Raw genomic sequence first — 18,425 nt, 5'->3', positions numbered from 1 at the left:
GTCTAGCATGGCCTCTAGGATTGGGGCCTGTCGGGTGTGTGGGCCTCAAGCCGGCAAACCTGACAAAAATCCACAAGGAAAGCCCATTTCACAGCGAAGAAATGCAAGGCCCAGGTCACCTAAGCACCCCATCCCCCAAAATCAGTGCAGTAGTGTCGCCAGTGTTTTATCTTTATTATGAAGTGAGGTGGGGAGGGGACTCTGACCTGACCCCCCCTCCACTTCAGAGTTAAGGCTCCAAACAGCAGGTAGGTGGAGATGCCGGCTGAAGTGGCCCAGCTGGCAGGTGGCCCTGGCCTAGGTGAGGCTGGTATTGGAACTGCTGGTGGCACTACCCCGCTTCTGCAGACAGCGCACGGCACTGGGGACCTGCAGGCCCGTCGTCACCTGGAAGCTCCCACACCACACCTGGGGAGAGGGGGGAACAGGGAGGCTCAGACAGGAGTCACAGCACCCAGAGAAAGGCCCACCCCCTCCCCCCGTCCGTCCACCCCTTCTCCCCCCTCCCCCCTCAGCCTACCCCTACCCGCTACAACAGGCTCACCGTGAAGGCTGGAAGCAGGGGCTGCGTGAACTTGGCCTTGAAGGTGTGCAGGAGCTGTTTGGTGCGGGCATTGTAGAAAGACAGGAAGCCTGGGGTGGGGGGAGCAGAGGGACAGGAGTCAGGACAGGGGTGAGGACCAGGGGAGGGGCCAGAGCGTCGCGACTGAGGGGGAACGGGAGGGCACCTTGGTGGAAGTCGCAGTGTACGCCCAGGCAGTCGGGCACAGGGCTGTCCAGCACTTTGACCTTGTTGGCATGCTTGGCGGTGAAGCTGGCCTGCAGCCAGTTGTTGGCATGCAGACACCAGGATGCGGCTGTCTTGCCCAGCTGCTCGAAGCGGCCCAGGCTGCGGTAGGCCACGCCCAGGCCGAAGGCCTTGCTGTCCGGTTCAAAGCGCACCTCCCAATAGTGCTCCCCTCCGTCAATCAGCGTGTCCCCTGAGGTACAGGGACGGAGAGGGGCAGGATGGAGCCGAGGGTGCACACCTCTTAGGCCCACACACTCCTGCTCAGACCTTGCCCCCAGCTCCCCAGTCCCCTTCATCCCCATCCTTACCCAGCACCGTGTAAGACTCAGCTGTGAAGCGGTCCCGGCCCCCACGACCTGAAGACATCCTCTTGGGAGATGGAGTCCCTCTGTGGACAGCAGGGAAGCTCAGCTCAGGTCTCACCTTTCCCTGGGACAGCCTCCCTGGTCCATGCCAGCCATTTTCCTCAGCTGGAAGATGCCTAACCAACTGAGCTAACTGGTCAGATGCTGCAAAAAACTCCTATTCATCCATCAGAACCCCCTCAAAATCTTGCTCACTCACTCTCCTACAAGGAATCTGTTATACCCCCGGGGTCCCTCCCTCCACCCCAGTCCTGACAAAACTGGTCATGGTGAGCATGTCCACTAGAGACTCGGGGCCAGGGGAGATGGGCTACCTGGCTGGGGAGTTTACAGGGGACGCTGTTCGGCCCTTGTCTTTCTCTCGAGCCTTGATATCCTGAACCTTCCCGCCCATGGCGTCCCACTCGACGGAGAGATCCTCCACTCGCAGGTTCTGGTGAGATGTGGACCCGTCCAGGCGGAACATGAATGCTGGGGCCAGGGAGACGAGGCGGGGGGTCACAGAGACGGGAAAGCCAGATAGACACAGAGAGACAAGATGGGCAGCTGGTGGAGGGAGATGGATGGACGGGCAGCAATACAGGGAGATGTGGGACAGGAAGGTTGGGGGAGCTGACCGTGAGCCAGAGGGAGTAGGGAAAAGGGCTGTAGTCTAAATGTCTCTGCTCTGCCCTGTGCTGAGGGTGGACCCCCAAAAAGGAACATGGCTACAGCAGGAGGGAGTTAGGCTAGACAGCAGAGGGACTTCCAAAGATGATAGACAAAAGAGTCACTGTGGGAAACTATAGAATCTGTTTTTATGACTCATGTTCTGTCCCCAACTCTATAGAGGTCAGAAGGAGGCAGTGGGGGGGAGGGGGGAGACAGGAAGACTACTCCCTCCATCTACACTTGGAATCTTAGCCCTCATGAGGCCAGGGCTGGGGGATTGTGACTTCCAGCCTGTCTCCAAGAACTAAATAAATAATTTATTTTTAAAGAAAGGGACGGGGCTGGAGGTTGCTCACTAGTTAGCGCACTGGCTCGTTTTTCAGTGGACCTGGGTTCAATTCTCAGCACCCACATGGTACCTCACAATTCTATCTCCAGCTCTCTACCTGGCCTCTGCAGGCACTGCACAGCTGTACTGTACTGACACACATGTAGAAAGAGTCACAAAATTTAACTGAAGCCAGGTGGCAGTGGTGCATGCCTTTAATCCCAGCACTCGGGAGGCAGAGCCAGGCAGATCTCTGTGAGTTCGAGGCCAGCCTGTCTCCAAAGCGAGTTCCAGGCCAGGCACCAAAACTACACAGAGAAACCCTGTCTCCAAAAACCAAAATAAAGCCGGGCGGTGGTGGCGCATGCCTTTAATCCCAGCACTCGGAAGGCAGAGCCAGGCGGATCTCTGTGAGTTCGAGGCCACCTGGCTACCAATGAGTTCCAGAAAGCAAAACACGCAGAGAAACCCTGTCTCAAAAAACAAAAAAAAAAAAAAAAAAAAAAAAAAAAAAACCAAAATAAATAAATAAAAACAAGGCCCACATGGTGTGACATCTGTAACCACAGCATGGGACAGGCAGAGACAGGGGGAGCCTTAGGGCTCAGGCCAGCCAGGTGGACAACGCCTGAGGAGTGACTCCTGACGATGATTCCACAAGCACAAACATGTGCACATACATACAAATACATGTAAAATAAAATCCACAGGTCGCCCTCATAGTTAAAAAAGAAAACAAAAAACAGAAGAATCCAAGGTATCTGAGTGAAGACAGAGATGGCCACTGTAGACCAAAGGTGAGCTCCCCGGCAGCCAGAGCAATAAGGGCCACATCATCCCATTCCAAGACCCTTATGAAGGATGGGTTCCCAGGACACCAGGATGGGTGGGAGATACTGAGTCAGGGAGGGGTAGGAGGCAGTCACCTGGTGTCTCTAAGGTCACCGGCTCAGAGAATTCCCCAGCCACCGCCTTGTTACAGGCCTTCACACGGAAGTTCATGTATTTCATGTCAAATTTGAGACCTAGGAGGGAAGAGAGGACATAATACCAGAGGGGCCCCACCCTAGTCTGTCAGTCTGTCTGTGTCTCATTTAAGATTTATTTCTATGTATCTGGGTGTTTTGCCCACATGTATGTCTGTGCACTACCTGTGTGCGGTGCCTGTGGAGGCCAGAAGGGGGTGTCTAGTCCCCTGGAGCTGGAGTTACAGGTGGTCACGAGGCACCATGTGGGTGCTGGGAACTGAACCCAGGTCCTCTGCAAGAACAGCCAGTGCTCTAACCACTGAGCGGCCTCCCAGGCCCCTTAATTATCACTGTTGATGTTTGGCCTGCCTGCTCCACCCTCTTTTCCTGACCTTGGCCTCCCTGCTCTGCATACTCTTCCACTCAGGGTACCAAGCCCCACGTCCAGCCTGGCCTTATGTGTCCGTCAGCCTCCTACCAGCTCCCTGGCTGCCATGGCAAACCACAGTTACCACCCTGTGCACCAGAACTTTCCGTAGCTCACTGTATCATCAGAGAGCTTGGGGCCAGAACACAGGCCCCATCTGACTCTTTTTTGTCTGTTTTTGAGAAAGGGTCTCGCTGTGCAGCCCAGGCTGGCCTCGAACTCAGAGATCCACCTGCTTCTGCCTCCCTGGTGCTGGGATTGAAGGTGTGCGCCACCCCCACCCCCATTTCTGTTTCCTTTTTTATATGACAGGTCTCAAGTCGTCCACGCTGACCCCAAACACTATATGTAGCTGAGGTTGGCCTTGAACTCCTGATTCTCCTGCCTCCACCTCCCCAGTGCTGGGAAGACAAGTGTGCACCAAACTGGGAGGGGGGGGGGGACGGACGACGACCCATGGCTTTCTCCCTGCTAGGTGAGCACTGTGGCACCTGAGTCATGCCTCCCTTCATCTCTTTGGTTTGGAGCTAAACCCAATATTCCACAAGCCGCCACCCGTGGGGAGACGGGATCCCTCACTGCACTTGTGTGTGTGTGATTATCCCCAGATAAAAGTTATGACAAAACCAATAAGAGGCAGAGGGGCCTGAGGCATGGATTCTGGGGTCCTATAAAAAAAAAGGGGGGTAGGTTTGTTTTGATTTCTATATGGAAGGGAAGCCAGTAGGTTCTGGGGCTCTGGCACGGGCTGGCACGGCCATTCCCCTGCAATTAGCATGCTCATTATTAAGCATGAATGCTAATTACAGATAACTAGCAGGCTGGTGATTACAGCCCAAGAGTTGGAGAGTTAGGGAGGAAAATCAGGGGTTCCCGGCTCTGAAAGGCTTTGTAAACTCATTAGGGCCCTGATGACTCCCGCCTCCGAGCCTCTTCCTGCCCGCTGTGAGGACGCCTAGGTGTTCTGACTTCCAATTACCCAGAGACTCCCTGAATATCTGAGGGTCCCCTGAATGCCAGGATTGGGAGTTCACTGCCCACTAGTGAGTGGAGGGTGAAGAGATGCTTGGTGGGTCAAGGTGCAGGAATGTGAAGACTGAGTCCAGCCACCCAGGAAAGAGCCAGGCATGGCGCATGCAGACTGTAGCCCTGAGGTGGAGACAGGATTCCTGGGTCTTGGCAGCCAGCCAGCCTAGCTAACTGTGAACTCCAGGCCATTGAGACCCATCTCAAGAAAGGGGGGGGGCACTGAGGGTGCCGGCCAACACTGACCTCTGACCTCCTCACTGGCACACACACAGCGAGAATGAAGGACCAGCAGCAGCTGGATGATAGAGCTATAGAGAAGCTTAGCGTGAAGTTCCTCCCATGCCTCAGTGTCCTCTGCTTTCAAACGGCTTTGAGAAACCAGCCCTTCACACAGGACACACCCATCCATCTTTCCTTCTGTTCTGCTGATGGCTCTGTCGGGCTAACCCCACCAGCCTGCTCTCAGACCCCAGGAATTGCAGGAAGCCAGGAGTACCAACACACCTTAGTGATTGATGGGGCAATGGAGCGGGGGGGGGGTCAGTTGGGAGCTGGACAGCTAAGCTGAACTAGGACTGCTCCCCAAATCAAGTGCTCCCTTTCTTGCCTAGGCATGCTCCCTCTACCTAGAGATGCTCCCTCTCTTGCCTGAGAGTGCTCCTTCACCTATCAGGGAATGCTTCCTCTCCTGCCTGGGAGTGGACCTTCCTGTGGGGGAGTGCTCCTTCTCGTGCCTAGGAGTTTTCCTTCACTCTGCAGGGAGTGCTCCTTCAGAGAGTGTTCCCCATCAGGCTGTATTCCCCCACAAGCTTGTCTGCTCCTTCATACACCTGAGAGTGCTCCCCCACGTGCCTGCCCATGCTTCTTCATCTGCTTGTAAATGCTCCTCACTTACCCTGGAGTGCTCCCCACATGCCTGAGAGGGTCCCCCCTTATCCATCAGGCAATGTTCCCCACACACCTATGTGTGCTCCCTCACCTGCCCGTCCATGCTCATTCACTGAGGGGTGCTCCCCCACCTGTCAAGGTGTGCTCAGTGTGTCGGATGCCTTCGACAACCATCCAGGGGTGATCCTCCTTGAGGCGGGGTGGGCCCTCGAAATTGGTCCTTCGGTACTCCAGCACGTAGTGGTCAATCTTGCTGTCCTCATCGGGCATGCGCCACACCAGAGTTACACAGTTATCGGCCACCAGGGACTCGGCCAGGTCGATGATGGGGGCGCTTGGCACTACCAGGGCCCAGGAAGAGGGGTCAGTGTCTGAGTCATCAGACTACTCTGGTGGAGCCCTGAGGGGCTGGGCTGAGGCTGGGGCCTCCTGGGGTCACATGGGTCAGGGAAGAGCTCTCTCTGTACCTTCTCAGTATAGAGAAGTACAGTAAATTCGTTACTTTTCCAGAATTCTCTATGAACTGGGGTGTGGCTTTCTTTGGGATTCTACCCGACAGTGGTCCTCCATAGAGTGCCAGCTCCCTAGGAGGTGAGGTCTCCCGGGATCCCCAGGGCAGGGCTTTGCCAGGCCACCAGTGCTGAAGACCCACCCATAGACACAGCATCCACAGGCCCTACCCACCCCCAGGGCAACTCTGGCCAGTGTGTGGGCCTGGCTTGCTCAGGTCCTGCCCACAAGGAAGCAATGGCCCCAAGTCCAGTGTGATCAGGGCCTGACCAGGGCTCCACCCACAGACCCCACCTCAACCCCTTCATGGGAGGAACTTGATGTGGGCTCCATCCATAGACAAGATAATCACAGACCCAACCGTGTGGGCAGGGCCTAAGGAAGGCCCAACCACCGCAGCCACAGGCCCCACCCCTGCATGGGCGGGGCTTGATGTGGCTCTGTCCATAGGCATGACTGTCACAGATCCCACCCCTTGTAGGTGGGGCTTGACTAGGCCCTACCCTAACCTGTGCTGTGCTGTGTGCGTGCGTGCTTGCATGTCTGTCTGTCTGCCTGCCTGCCTGTCTTCCTGGCTCCACTCAAGTCCTGTTCTCTGTCCCTCCCACCAGCACCAGAGTCCTGGGCCCCCAGGCAGGTCCCCATCTCACCAGGCAGGAACTTGAGGGTCTGTAACATTTGGCGTTCCTGGGCAAAGTCCACCATGAGGTGACTCATATTGTCACTGACCTTGGCTTTCAGCGACAGTCGGAAGGCAGGGGCCATGGTCACACTGCAGGGAAGGAGGGAGCGGCAATCCCATGGTAGCTTGTAGCAGAGGGGCCAGGCTGGGACATCTGGGGACCCCTGGCCTCCCCCAGTGGGTGTCCCCACACAGGCAGGACTCTGGGAGAGCATCTTACCCATCTTTGATTTGCTTGGCGGCCTAGAAAAAGACAGAGCAGAAATCAAAGGTGCGTGTCACCTAGATCTGTGCCACAATACAGACAGGGAGACTGAGGCACAGCAGCTGGCATTTGGCAAAGATCTCTGCCAGGAGGCAGAGGCTGAACTGCCGCTTCCGGGCTGCGTCAGTGGGACTATGAGACTAAGCCAGCCCCACGCCAGTCCCTGCTGCGGGCCGCAGGAATATATCATAAGAACTCAGCTGGTTATGGCAAAGTCACTACCTGGAGGAATCAGGGAATTCCTCCAGAGGAAGCCAAATCCCAAGGAGTTTTTGGTGTTACTTGGCTTGTTATATATCAGCTGTATTCTGTTATGAAAATCATGTGTGCCTTCATAGTTTTCCCATTTGACTTTTCCCTAAGAAGGGCTAACAGTGTAGACTGATCACTCTCTGGACATACACATTCCAGGTATTTGGAGAACAGCCTCAGGAAAGGCTTTCTCTGGAATCAGATTCTCCCTTAGCCACTTTCAAGGACTAGCAGTAATAACAGTCCACATGCAAGTCTCCTGATTTAAGACAAATTCACAAGAAGACATGCCTAGGTCATGTGGACGTTAAGTAATAGCTTTACACAATTTAGCTCGGACCCTCCTTTCTTACAGCCTTACTAACTTTATAGACCTCTAACTCCTTACCTAACCACTTCTAGGAATATTTAGATAACCTTCTGGCTGACAGCTATGCTCAGCCAGAACCCCAGTTCAAGCCTCCCTGTAATTATCGTCATTGGCAGCATCCGGCCAGGTCCATCCCCAGATGGAGGAAAGTTACCCTTCATCAGAAAATACTCGTCTCTGTACTCTCTAAGAACAGACTTAAGCATCCAGGCTACCTGTTTGAGAAGGCCTGGCGGATGTGCCAATTAAGCTCTACTTCCTCCTTTCCCAAATCTTACCTCTAGTTCCAGATCTCCCTTTAACTATCACCAGAGGCATCTAGCTGTGCACAGGTTGCCTAGCGACTGAGCACACTTTCCCCCACCCTGCAGAAAAACGGCAGATAGCTTGGACAGATAGGAGCCACAGGAAAAAAGAAGACACTTTTATTTTCTCCCATTGACCTAGCAACTTTTAGATTCTTAACATTTTCTTTCTTTCTTTTTTTTTTTTTTAAGATTTATTTATTCATTATACATACAATATTCTATCTGCGAGGATCCCTGCAGGCCAGAAGAGGACACTAGATGTCATTAGGTGGTTGTGAGCCACTATGTGGTTGCTGGGAATTGAACTCAGGACCTCTGGAAGAGCAGCCAGTGCTCTTAACCTCTGAGCCATCTCTCCAGTCCCGATTCTTAACATTTTCTACCAATCACGTTTAAGACTATAGTTGAGCACATAAGAGTCCTATTCTTAGATATTACCTGAATTTAGCCTTTAGTTAATTTAGTTAAGTAGCTACTGGTCACTTCCCTTTGGGGTTGCAAATGATAATTAACGGTTATTGCCTCTCTATGTGATTCTTTTTTTTTTTTTTTTTTTTTTTTTTTTTTTTTTTTTTTTTCGAGACAGGGTTTCTCTGTGTAGCTTTGCGCCTTTCCTGGATCTTGCTCTGTAGACCAGGTTGGCCTCGAACTCACCAAGATCCGCCTGGCTCTGCCTCCTGAGTGCTGGGATTAAAGGCGTGAGCCACCACCGCCCGGCTCTATGTGATTCTTATCACCCCTCCCTTTGACCCTGGAAGCCTGGCTTTGCACTGCTAAGGGAATACTGCTTGTAAGTGTATATATACCAGGACTTCCAGGGCACAGAGGACAGAGAAGAGAAAAGAGAATGGAAGAACTAGATGGGTAAGAACTTGAGAGGAACGAACTGAGATGGGGAAGAACTAGATTGGAGGGCTAGAAGAGAGGACTAGAGGAACGAGATGAAAGATGAGGAAGAGCCAGATGGGGAAGTACTAGCTGGGTAAGGACAAGATGAAAAGGACCTAGATGAGGCAGAATTAAGACTAGAAAATTAAGATAGAACTTAGAATAGATAGGGAAATCAGACAAGAAAGGAGCTAGACATGAGAACAGAACTGAAGCTGTGTATAAAGGATGTTATGCCAGAGGAATTAAAGCAAGTGGACTATAGAGCTCGGTGTGCTGAGATTCTATTTTCCGGAAATAGTCCTCGCCATTAGTAGTTCTCTCTCCTGAGCCCCAGGGGTGTATGTTAAGGCTGGTCCTGCTAATATTATACAAGAAGTTCCCTCTCTGTGCCCAGCACACACAACAGGCACTTCTGTAGACCAGGCTGGCCTCGAACTCACAGAGATCCACCTGGCTCTGCCCCTCAAGTGCTGGAATTAAAGGCGTGCGCCGCCGCTGCCGCTGCCGCTGCCGCCGCCGCCGCTGCCGCCGCCGCCGCCGCCGCCGCCGCCGCCGCCACCACCACCACCCGGCTTAAACTTACATTTATTTCTATGTGTGTATACGTGTGTGGAGGTCAGAGGACAACCTTCAGGAGTTGGTTCTCTCCTTCTACCATGTAGGGTCGGGGATTGAACTCAGGCAGTCAGGCTTGGCCGCAAGCACCCTTACCCCCAGCTTTTTTTTTTTCCTTCCTTGCCAGCTTGAATCAGCACATTTAACAAACCAAAATATAGACTGCCCAGCTTAAGAGAAATCTTAGAAAAAAATAATGAATGCTCCATAAAGCAAAAGCTCATTCTGAGTGGTATTGACATACTCACCACCGGGTGGCATGAAATTACAGTAATTATTTATTCATTGAGCCAATTTGTCTTACTTTTTGTGACAGGGTTTCATGTAGCCCAGGCTGGCCTGGAACTCACTTCGTAGCCGAGGCTGACTCTGATCGTCCTCCCCATGGCTGGGGTGATAGGTCTGCATCAGCACACCTGGCCTGTGCGGTGCTGGGGATGGGATACAGGGCCTGGAGCATGCTAGGTGAGCACTCTGTCCACCATGCCCCAGCCCCATCCCTCACTGAGTAGTCTCGAAGACATACTTGCGTTTCACGCTGCATGGAGGCACTATAAAATGACTTGTGGGCTGGCGGGAGGCTGAGCGTGTAAAGGTGCTTGCCGATGGACCTGAGGTGATCTGCACACTCGGATGAAAGGAGGGTAGGAGCGCTGTGGGCTGCACACGCCCCTCCCACACACAAATAAATGTGTGTGATAAAAATGAACTAGTGGTGGCGCACGCCTTCAATCCCAGCACTCGGGAGGCAGAGGCAGGCGGATCTCTGTGAGGTCCAGCCTGGTCTACAAAGAGAGTTCCAGGATAGCCAGGGCTACACAGAAAAACCCTATCTCAATAAACCCAAAACAAAACAAACAAACAAACAACAAATATAACCAACTCGAACCAGACCAAACAAAAAATACCAAAAACCAGAATAAGAACAACAACAAAAAACTGGACACAGTGCATTTGACCTTGGGACCTTATGGGTCCTCTCACTGACACCCACCTGAGGGAAGTCCTCGCTGTCTGCGGCCTGCAGGGTCTGGTTGGCTGTCTCCAGGAGCTCCTCAGAGCTCTCCAGGGCCCGTGTGCATGCGGCTAGCTGGTTCTGTAGGCAGCATTCAATGGGGACAGATCCCTCAATCACCCCCCCCCGCCCCCCAGGGCTCTGCCACCCCCAGGACCCACAGCCCAACAGGGCTCCAGGTGGGAAGAGTAGACTGGAGCCTTGGGCGCTGGCAGAGGCAGGCTGGGATGGACTCACACCTGAGTCCCCCAGGCTCCCCGGTTACCACAGGTGGGAATGTGGGATCCTGAAAAGTCAGGATGAAGTTTGGGTACAATGAAGTGAGAGACGCTGGCTTGGAGCTGGAGAGTCCACGGCAGTCATGGGAGGTGTTTGAGCGGGTGTGTTACCCTGGTTCTGGGGGCAGTGGAAAGGACTGGGAAACTGTAGGGAGGCGGTGATGCCGGAGAAGGTATTTTGGGGAAGGGTTAGGAGGGGACCAGAGGCTCCGGAGGGAGGGGCGGATGTGTGTTCACACCTGCAGCTCGTAGGTGCGGCTAGCCCTGTCCTGCTTAATCTTCATTAGCATGGATTCCTTCAGCTCCTCCAGCACCGACGTGAGGGACTGGAACTCGGCTTCTAGGTCCTCCTGTACTTTGGCTGAGTTTGCCTGCATGGGAAGAAGCCACCAAGAGCCGGGTACAGTGACACACGCCAGAGGCAGGTGGTTCTCTGTGAGTTCGAGGCCAGCCTGGTCTACAGAGTGAGTTCCAGGACAGCCAAGGCTACACAGAGAAACCGTGTCTCAGAAAAAGAAAAGGCGAGGCCACGTAGACGGGAGACTGAGGTGTGGAGAGAGATACTTCCTGGCCTCCCCCGCACCCCTCCACCGCAGTCTGCAGGCCTGACTGCTCTGCTCACCTCTACATTCAGCAGCATCTGCTTCAGGGAGTAGATGAAGGTCTGTGTCTCCTCATTCTTCACGGCCAGGGTGGTGATGATTTTTCTTAGTGCCTCCTGAAGAACAGAAGGAACATGGGCAGTGGGTTGGCTGGATGCTGCCCTCCAGGGATGCAGGCCTGGGGCGAGGCTGTGGCATCCCCATTGCAGAGAAGGAAACTGAGGCATACAGCCAGCCTCTCAGGGATGGACCCTAGTTACATGGTATGAGCACTGAGCTTATATGGGTTTGTGTGTGTGCACATACATGTGTGTACATGCACGTGTGTGGAGGCCAGGTGTCAAAGTTGGTTGTCTCCTCTGCCACTTTCCATGTATTACTTGAGGGAAGGTCTCTCACTGACCTGGGCTAAGCTAGCTGCCACCGAGTCCCCAGGGATCCTCCTGTGTCCATGTTCCCAGGGCCGGGGTTAAGTGTATGCAGCTGCACTAACTTCTTACGTGAGCACTGGGGACTTGAACTCAGGTCCTTACGCTTACACAGCAAACACTTTCCCCACTGAGCCACCTTCCCCTTGGTCTCACTGTGTAGTCCTGGCTAGCCTGGAACTCACATCAACCTCTTGTCTCTACCTCCCGAGTCTGGGGTGACAGGCGTGCACCACCAACACCCCAGGCCAGTATCTGCAATCTTGAAAGTTGATGGTGAGCTGCAGTGAGAGGGTAGCAAGGCGAGTCCCAGGGTCCAACTGGGCTAGCCTGGGGTAAAGGGCTATATGGAGAAACAAACTTCTCCTGGGCGAGGTGTGATAGGCGTGGGTCAGGATAGCCTGGAAAGTGGATGGAGTTCATCTGGGCAACCCGAAGGTCTCACTTGCGAAGGGCGGTGCTTGGAGAGGGGGATCCCCAGGGCAGGTGGAGGAGGAGGGCGCCGGCTCCCGGCACCCACCCGGGGGTGGGGGTGGGGCTGGGCACTGCGGAGCTGGGGGCGGTGACCTGCGGGGTGAGTCTCCAGCTGAGCCCAGGCTAGGACGATGAGGAGCTGAATGAGGGGGAGAAGGATTGGGGTCTGCGTGTTAACCCGAGCCATGGTGCAGGCGGCCGTGAGGGGGAGGGGCGCTGCGGCATCACCTGGTCCCCTCCCCACGCCCGCTCCGCGCATCCCTCCTGGTCCTACCCTCTGGTCCTCCATAGCTGCAGCCCTGGGTCTCCCCGACCCCGCCGCGGGGTCCCCCTCAGCTGGTTCTTCAAACACTCAAGCCTCCTTGGCCGCAGCCGGCAGCCAATTAGCCCTCCGCGCCCTCGCCGCCTCCGCCGCCGCGCCCCCGGTCAGCGCTCCATCACTGCATGTATTGCGCATGCGCACCCGACCGGCGCTGCCGGGAATTGTAGTCCGGCCCTGGGACTCGCCTTCCTCCAGAGCATGGATATCCCGGTGTGATATTGGGAAGAAAGAGAGAGCACCTAGGCAGAAGTCAGGGTATCTGGCTTTGGCCTCAGGTCCTGTCTTGTGACCTCGGAGGCACCCCTTATGCACCCCCACATCGTCTCCATTTGCTACTCAAATTGGCACCCCAGCTGCTCTGAGAACTGTCCTTTGATGGCTCGTGGTTCAGAACAATTCCAGGAAGCGCCCAGTGAAAAAGTAGGTCACACAGTGGTTGAGTGTGAGACTCTGAACTCTACCGCACTGACCACTGACCCGGGACTGGGACTGAGGCTGAGGGCTGACGGCTAGGACCTCCGGGCTCCAACTTTGCCCAGGCCTTGGAGCAGCAACCAGAACCTACCTGTAAGAGACAGAACTGGCCTTGACGGACTGAGACTGCTTCGTTCACCCAGACAGGGATCCCAACCTCCCACGGGGTTGGCTGACCACAGACGGGCTTGGGGACAGCTATGATACACTGTGTATAGATATACACAGCCCACCAGGAAGTCACTGATGTCCTTGTGGTTTGACTGAGAACAGAGTGACTGGTTTTTGCTACCAGAGCAGGTCTCTCTCTGTAGCTCAGCCTGGCCTGGAACTCACAGAAATCCAACCTGCCTCTGCCTCCCGAGTGCTGGGATTAAAGGTGTGCGCCACCACACCTGTGAGTCACTATAGAAATCCGCTGACATGGCCTGTACCTGCTCCATGGGAGGCCTGGGCCTCATGCCCTGCACTGAAACAAGGGGACGACTTAGGTACCCTGGAACTGAGGCAGAGGGATCTTAATGTATTGACTGACTTTTTGAGAAGTGTCTCATTGCCCAGACTAGCCTCGTGCTCCCTATGTAGCCAAGGCTGCCCTTGAACTCGATCCTCCTGCCTCCACCTCCCCATCACTGGGATGACGGGTGTACCCTACCATGCCTGTTTTGTGGGGTTCTGGGGCTGGAACCCAGGCTTTGCACTCGCTGGACAAGTGCTCGGCTCACTGAGCCCAGCCCCGGGCTCCCTCATCTGGCACTCATTCCTTGCTGTCCCTCTGCCCTACACTCTGCTGTGGCTCTTCCTCTGTCCTCTGTAGTATCTTCCAGAGAGATTTTCACTCCCATGAACCCAGTCTCTACACCCACAGATGGATGCATACTTCCTTTTTGATGTAGAATGCTTTGGGGGAAACTGAGGCACGGGGTGGAAGGAACTGGACCCTTTTCCCCCACAGCCTGAAACACAGGATGTAGGTCTGCCTGCCCTCTGTGTTTCTCCGCCCCCCATGTCACCTCAGCTGGGGTGGAGTGGGCGCTGTGACAGGAAGAGTGTGTGTGGGGGCTGGGCGAGCCGGGTGCAGCAGGGCGAGCCTGGGACCTGGATGGCTCAGGGATGGGCTCTCCTGGCTGGACATTCATCCTGCTGCAGCTCTGGGGTGAGTACCTGGGGGTCCCCACCTTGTGCACCCTCTCCTGCTGTCCAGGCCTCTTCAGCTGCCTGATCCCCCATCAGAACCACCCGGAACTTCTGGATGCTTGGGCCCTTACAGGGTCTCTGGAGGAACCCAAACCATGACCTAAACACTGGCCTGCAGGGACCGGAACCCAGGCTGTGGGGTCCGGAACCAGCCTCTGGCCCGCAACACTTGTGTTCATTTGAGACAGGATCTTGCTTTTGGGGGTCAGGTTCCCACTCTGTAGCCCAGGCTGGCCTGGAACTCAGAGATCTGTCTCTGCCTCTGGAGAGCTGGTATTAAAGGTGTGTGTCACCATGCTCCACAAGAGATTTATATATATGGGGTGTGTGTGCATGTGAGTGCAGGGGCCCCCAGAGGCCAGAGGTGTGGGGTCTCCCGAAGCCTCAGTAACCACCAAGCCATCGCATCGTGGTGTATGTGTGTATGCATGCCTGGGTGCGCATGTCTGTATGTATATGTGTGTATATGCATGTCCATGTGTGTATATGTATGTATATGCATGTCTATGTGTGTATGCATGTCCATGTGTATATACATGTCTATGTGTGTGTGTATGTATGTGTCAGTATGTATTTGTGTGTGTGTGTGTGTGTGTGCATAGAGGCCATATGTTTACCCCCAGAATCTTCCTCAGTCCATCTCCACCGATTTTCTGAGATCCAGTCTCTCCTTGGCCAGAGGCTGGCCTGTGGGAACAACTGGTAGAGAGCGCTAGGATAATCCAGGCTCTGTGTCCCCAGCACGGGGTGACACCACCACACTCCGTCTTCTTCAGTTCTAGGAACTCAGGCCCTCATGGGGCTTGCTAGACTTGTGCGACATGCGTGTCTTTCCTAGGCCTGCAGGGAGCTGTGAGCCTGAGTGTACAGCAGTGGCCCCCGTGCGTGAATGTGACACAAGGCGGTGAGATGTCGCTGTTCTGCGGGGTGAAGCAGAGTCAGTCCTGGGAGAGGCTGCGTGTGGAGTGGGCCCGGAACAACGTCGTTTTTTGCCACCTGCTCATCTCCAATGGCAGCCTCAACCCTGAAGACTGCGAGTTTCGGGGACAGCTGTCCTGGTGGCCACCCGCAAACTTCAGCCTGCGGCTGGACCACGTGAGCCTTAATGACAGCGGGGACTACGTGTGCCGGGCCACCCTGGAGATTCCCAAGTTGCAGAAGGCCAAGGGCAACGGGACCAAGGTCAAGGTAAAAGAAGGTATGAAATGAATGGGATGAGGCAGCATGTGGGTAGGGGAGGCTCTGGAATCCCCAGACTCCTGAATCTCTGGTCATATCTGAGTATAAAATTGCTCACAGCACACTTGCAACACCAGCACTTGGGAAGCTGAGGCAGGAGGATGCCAGACTCAAAGTTAGGTTGGGTTCCATAGTGAGTGAGAGAAAGAAAAGTAACAGGCAGTGAGGCAAGACGGTCAGAAGTTCACGGCCAGCCTGGGCTACATGAGATCCTGTCTCAAAAAGCTGTGCAAGGCATTGGAGAGGCAGCTCAGAAGTGAGAGCACCAGCTGCTCTTGCAGAGGACCTGGTTCAGTTCCCAGTACCCACGAGCCAGCTCACAGCCACTTGTCACTACAGCTCCAGGGGACCTGCCGCCGCCCTTCTGGCCACCATTGGTACTGCATGAACATATAATCAAACAAAAATAGTCATTTCAAAAAATGGCAGACCTGTCGTCCCTGGCACTTAGGAGGCTAGCCTGAGCTACAGAGGGAGACCCTATCTCGATATATAATAGAAGAGCCCATGTGGAGCATTCTGGAGCTTCAGTGGGATGTGGCGGCACTTGCCTGTTACCCTACTGCTCACCGGAAGCTGAGGCAGCCCGAGGATTGCCAAGAGTTCAACACCAGCCTGGGTTTCACCGCCTCAAACAAAACAAAGGCAAACCCCGCTGTGTTCAGCTTGGTTGCCTTGGAACAGGGCGCACATTCCTCCCTGTCTGTCATGGCAGGGCCTTTTGGGACCCAGTAGCCTTGGCCTGGCACCGTCTCAGTGGTTCCTGCTGGTCTGTGTTGTGCTAGTTCCCATTTGCGAGGATGGAGCGCCCGGTGTGTTCTCAGCTGGCAGGGAGACCTTGTCCTTGCGGGAGCTGTGTTCTGGCTGTGTGGCTCATCACCACCAGCCTGAGGAGTAGCCAGTTAGCATGCTGCAGGGGTGGGGAGCAGTTGCCCCAGCTGGCTTCTTTACCCCCAACAGCTTCCAGGGACCCCTGCTCACATGAGCACCTGCAAGAGGAGGGTTTGGGGGTGACCCATCTTCTGTAAGTCCTGAGAGCTCCACTTTTGATTGTGGTTCCTAGCAGTCGTGTAGACCTGGACTCCAGCCCTGTGTGATCATTGATTGGCTGTGTGACCCGGGGCTTGAGTTCCAGCCCGACACCTGTCCTGCCACACACAGCTGTGGGCTTTCCTGTCTTGGCAGAGTGAATTCAGAGTGATGGCGTTTAGTGTGCTTTGTACTAAGATTTGGGGCTTGGCTGAGAGGTAGAGTGAGGGGCTGGGGGCAGAAGTCATTTGGAGGAGAGAGCGTCTCAAGAGGAATTTGGAGCTACCATGGATAGAATCCCTAGTTTGCAGTTACACCTCACCCCACTGATAGCCCAAGAAGACTGCTATACTCACTTATTTTCAGAAGAGGACACTGAGGGTCTAGCTGGACACCTGCCTAAATCGCCGAGCCTGCCAGGTTCAGTATCCTGAGGCGGGGAGGAGAGAGGCGGCTGCAGGGGTCTGGGCTCCCAGTGGTCATTCTCCTGAAACGGGAACCTCTTCCCTGCAGGTGGCCTCCAGCTGAAGGAGACCTCCCACCCTTCAGGTGAGCCCTGCCCCTCCTCCCACCTGCCCTACCCTGCCTGCCCCTCCTCCACAGACAGTCTTCTCTGTGTCCCCGTCCAGGGCTCCTGTTGGCGCTTCTGGTGGCTGGGGGTGTGGTGGCAGCCTTGGTGGTGCTGGGTGCTGTGTTGTGGGGTCTCAGCAGGTGTCGTCGGGAGGACTCGGGGGAGAGCGCCTGCCCAGGTGAGTCTCACCCGAAGGAACGAAGGAATCTCTGTACATGGTGCTACCGCCCCGGTGTGGCAGACGTCGGACTGCAACACCTTGCCAAGGGGGCTGGGGGTGCGGGCGGGGGCGGGGGCGGGAGGGGAGGCTGCGTAGCAGGGAAGGCTGGCCCCTCCCTGTGCCAAGACAGCCAGGGCCACTCTTAATTTACTGTCGCCCCCAGAAAATTCTTTCTACAGCAATGTCCTCTACCGGCCCCGGGAGAGTCCACGCAGGCTTCAGGACCTGCCTAAGGAGAAGGACACAGCCAGGGAGCAGAGAGCCCAGGCATCTATCTCCCCACCTTCCCCAAGCCTGCCCCGCGCCAGCAGCTTCCTGTCAACAAACCCAGCCCCAGGCCCAGGCCCAGCCACACCATCTCTGCCCACTGTGAGTCTCTCGCGAGCCCCAGGAGGTAGGGACAGGCCACATGCCAAGAGGGATCCTGGAAGTCGAAAGAGGCTTTGGAGACCCCTAAGAACCCAAAATGGACCTGGACAAGAGCTATGTGAGGGCGTCGCTGTTTCTATAAGGAGAGGGGGCGTCCGACAGCTCCAGGCTGAGATCAATGACATGACCCAGGGACTGTTAATAAAGGCTCCTTTAGATACTGTGTATGGAGCCCAGGACCTCAACAATTCTACTTGTGATTTACTGCTGAACCACACCCCATCCTTACTGGGGATTCTAGGAGGGGCTCCACCCTGACCACGCCCCAGCCCCTCACTGGGGATTCTAGGCGGGGCTCCATTCCGACCACGCCCCCAGTCCCTCAATGGGGGATTCTAGGCGGGGCTCCACCTCTGACCACGCCCTCAGCCCCTCACTGGGGATTCTAGGCGGGGCTCCACCCTGACCATGCCCCCAGCCCCTCACTGGGGATTCTAGGCGGGGCTCCACCCTGACCACGCCCCCAGCCCCTCACTGGGAAATCTAGGCGGGGCTTCACTCTGACCACGCCCCCAGCCCCTCACTGGGATTCTAGGTAGGTCTCTACTGATAATCATCCCCAGTTCTGTTTTTCCTCTTTACTTTGATACAAATTCCTATTATGTTGCCGAGGCTGGCTCTGAACAACCTCGAGGACCAGTAACTGTAGTGACAAGCCTGCACAGCCAAGCTCAGCTTTAACAAGGCTCTTCAAAGACACAAAGCTAAAGCCTGTGGCCGTGTTGGCTGGGGTGCTACCAATAATGAAGTCATCTGTGGGTTCCAGGGTTCCAGGAGATGGCCTGGCATCACACTTCGGTCAGGAAGA

At 55.1% G+C, this 18,425-nt stretch overlaps 2 protein-coding genes across 2 annotated transcripts; one reads left to right on the top strand and one right to left on the bottom strand.

The window, feature by feature from the left end:
- Positions 1 to 153: 153 nt before the first annotated feature.
- On the bottom strand, positions 154 to 12,584 carry Fsd1 (fibronectin type III and SPRY domain containing 1). Its single transcript, XM_028859701.2, has 13 exons — positions 12,411 to 12,584; positions 11,255 to 11,350; positions 10,872 to 11,003; positions 10,334 to 10,435; positions 6,859 to 6,881; positions 6,607 to 6,728; positions 5,578 to 5,787; positions 3,061 to 3,159; positions 1,470 to 1,626; positions 1,099 to 1,178; positions 729 to 980; positions 545 to 633; positions 154 to 408 (listed from the first exon to the last, which is right to left on the bottom strand). Exons 1-13 carry the CDS (start codon positions 12,423 to 12,425, stop codon positions 298 to 300), a joined length of 1,488 nt encoding a protein of 495 aa, XP_028715534.1. The 5' UTR covers positions 12,426 to 12,584; the 3' UTR covers positions 154 to 297.
- A 1,299-nt stretch (positions 12,585 to 13,883) lies between these two features.
- Tmigd2 (transmembrane and immunoglobulin domain containing 2) lies at positions 13,884 to 17,875 on the top strand. The gene is made up of 5 exons (XM_028859670.2): positions 13,884 to 14,088; positions 14,968 to 15,327; positions 16,911 to 16,946; positions 17,027 to 17,146; positions 17,352 to 17,875. Exons 1-5 carry the CDS (start codon positions 14,046 to 14,048, stop codon positions 17,873 to 17,875), a joined length of 1,083 nt encoding a protein of 360 aa, XP_028715503.2. The 5' UTR covers positions 13,884 to 14,045.
- Positions 17,876 to 18,425: the final 550 nt, after the last annotated feature.

This window comes from Peromyscus leucopus, chromosome 22 (assembly GCF_004664715.2).
Source record: "Peromyscus leucopus breed LL Stock chromosome 22, UCI_PerLeu_2.1, whole genome shotgun sequence".
Lineage (NCBI taxonomy): Eukaryota > Metazoa > Chordata > Mammalia > Rodentia > Cricetidae > Peromyscus > Peromyscus leucopus.
This window is presented reverse-complemented; position numbering and strand designations above follow the sequence as displayed.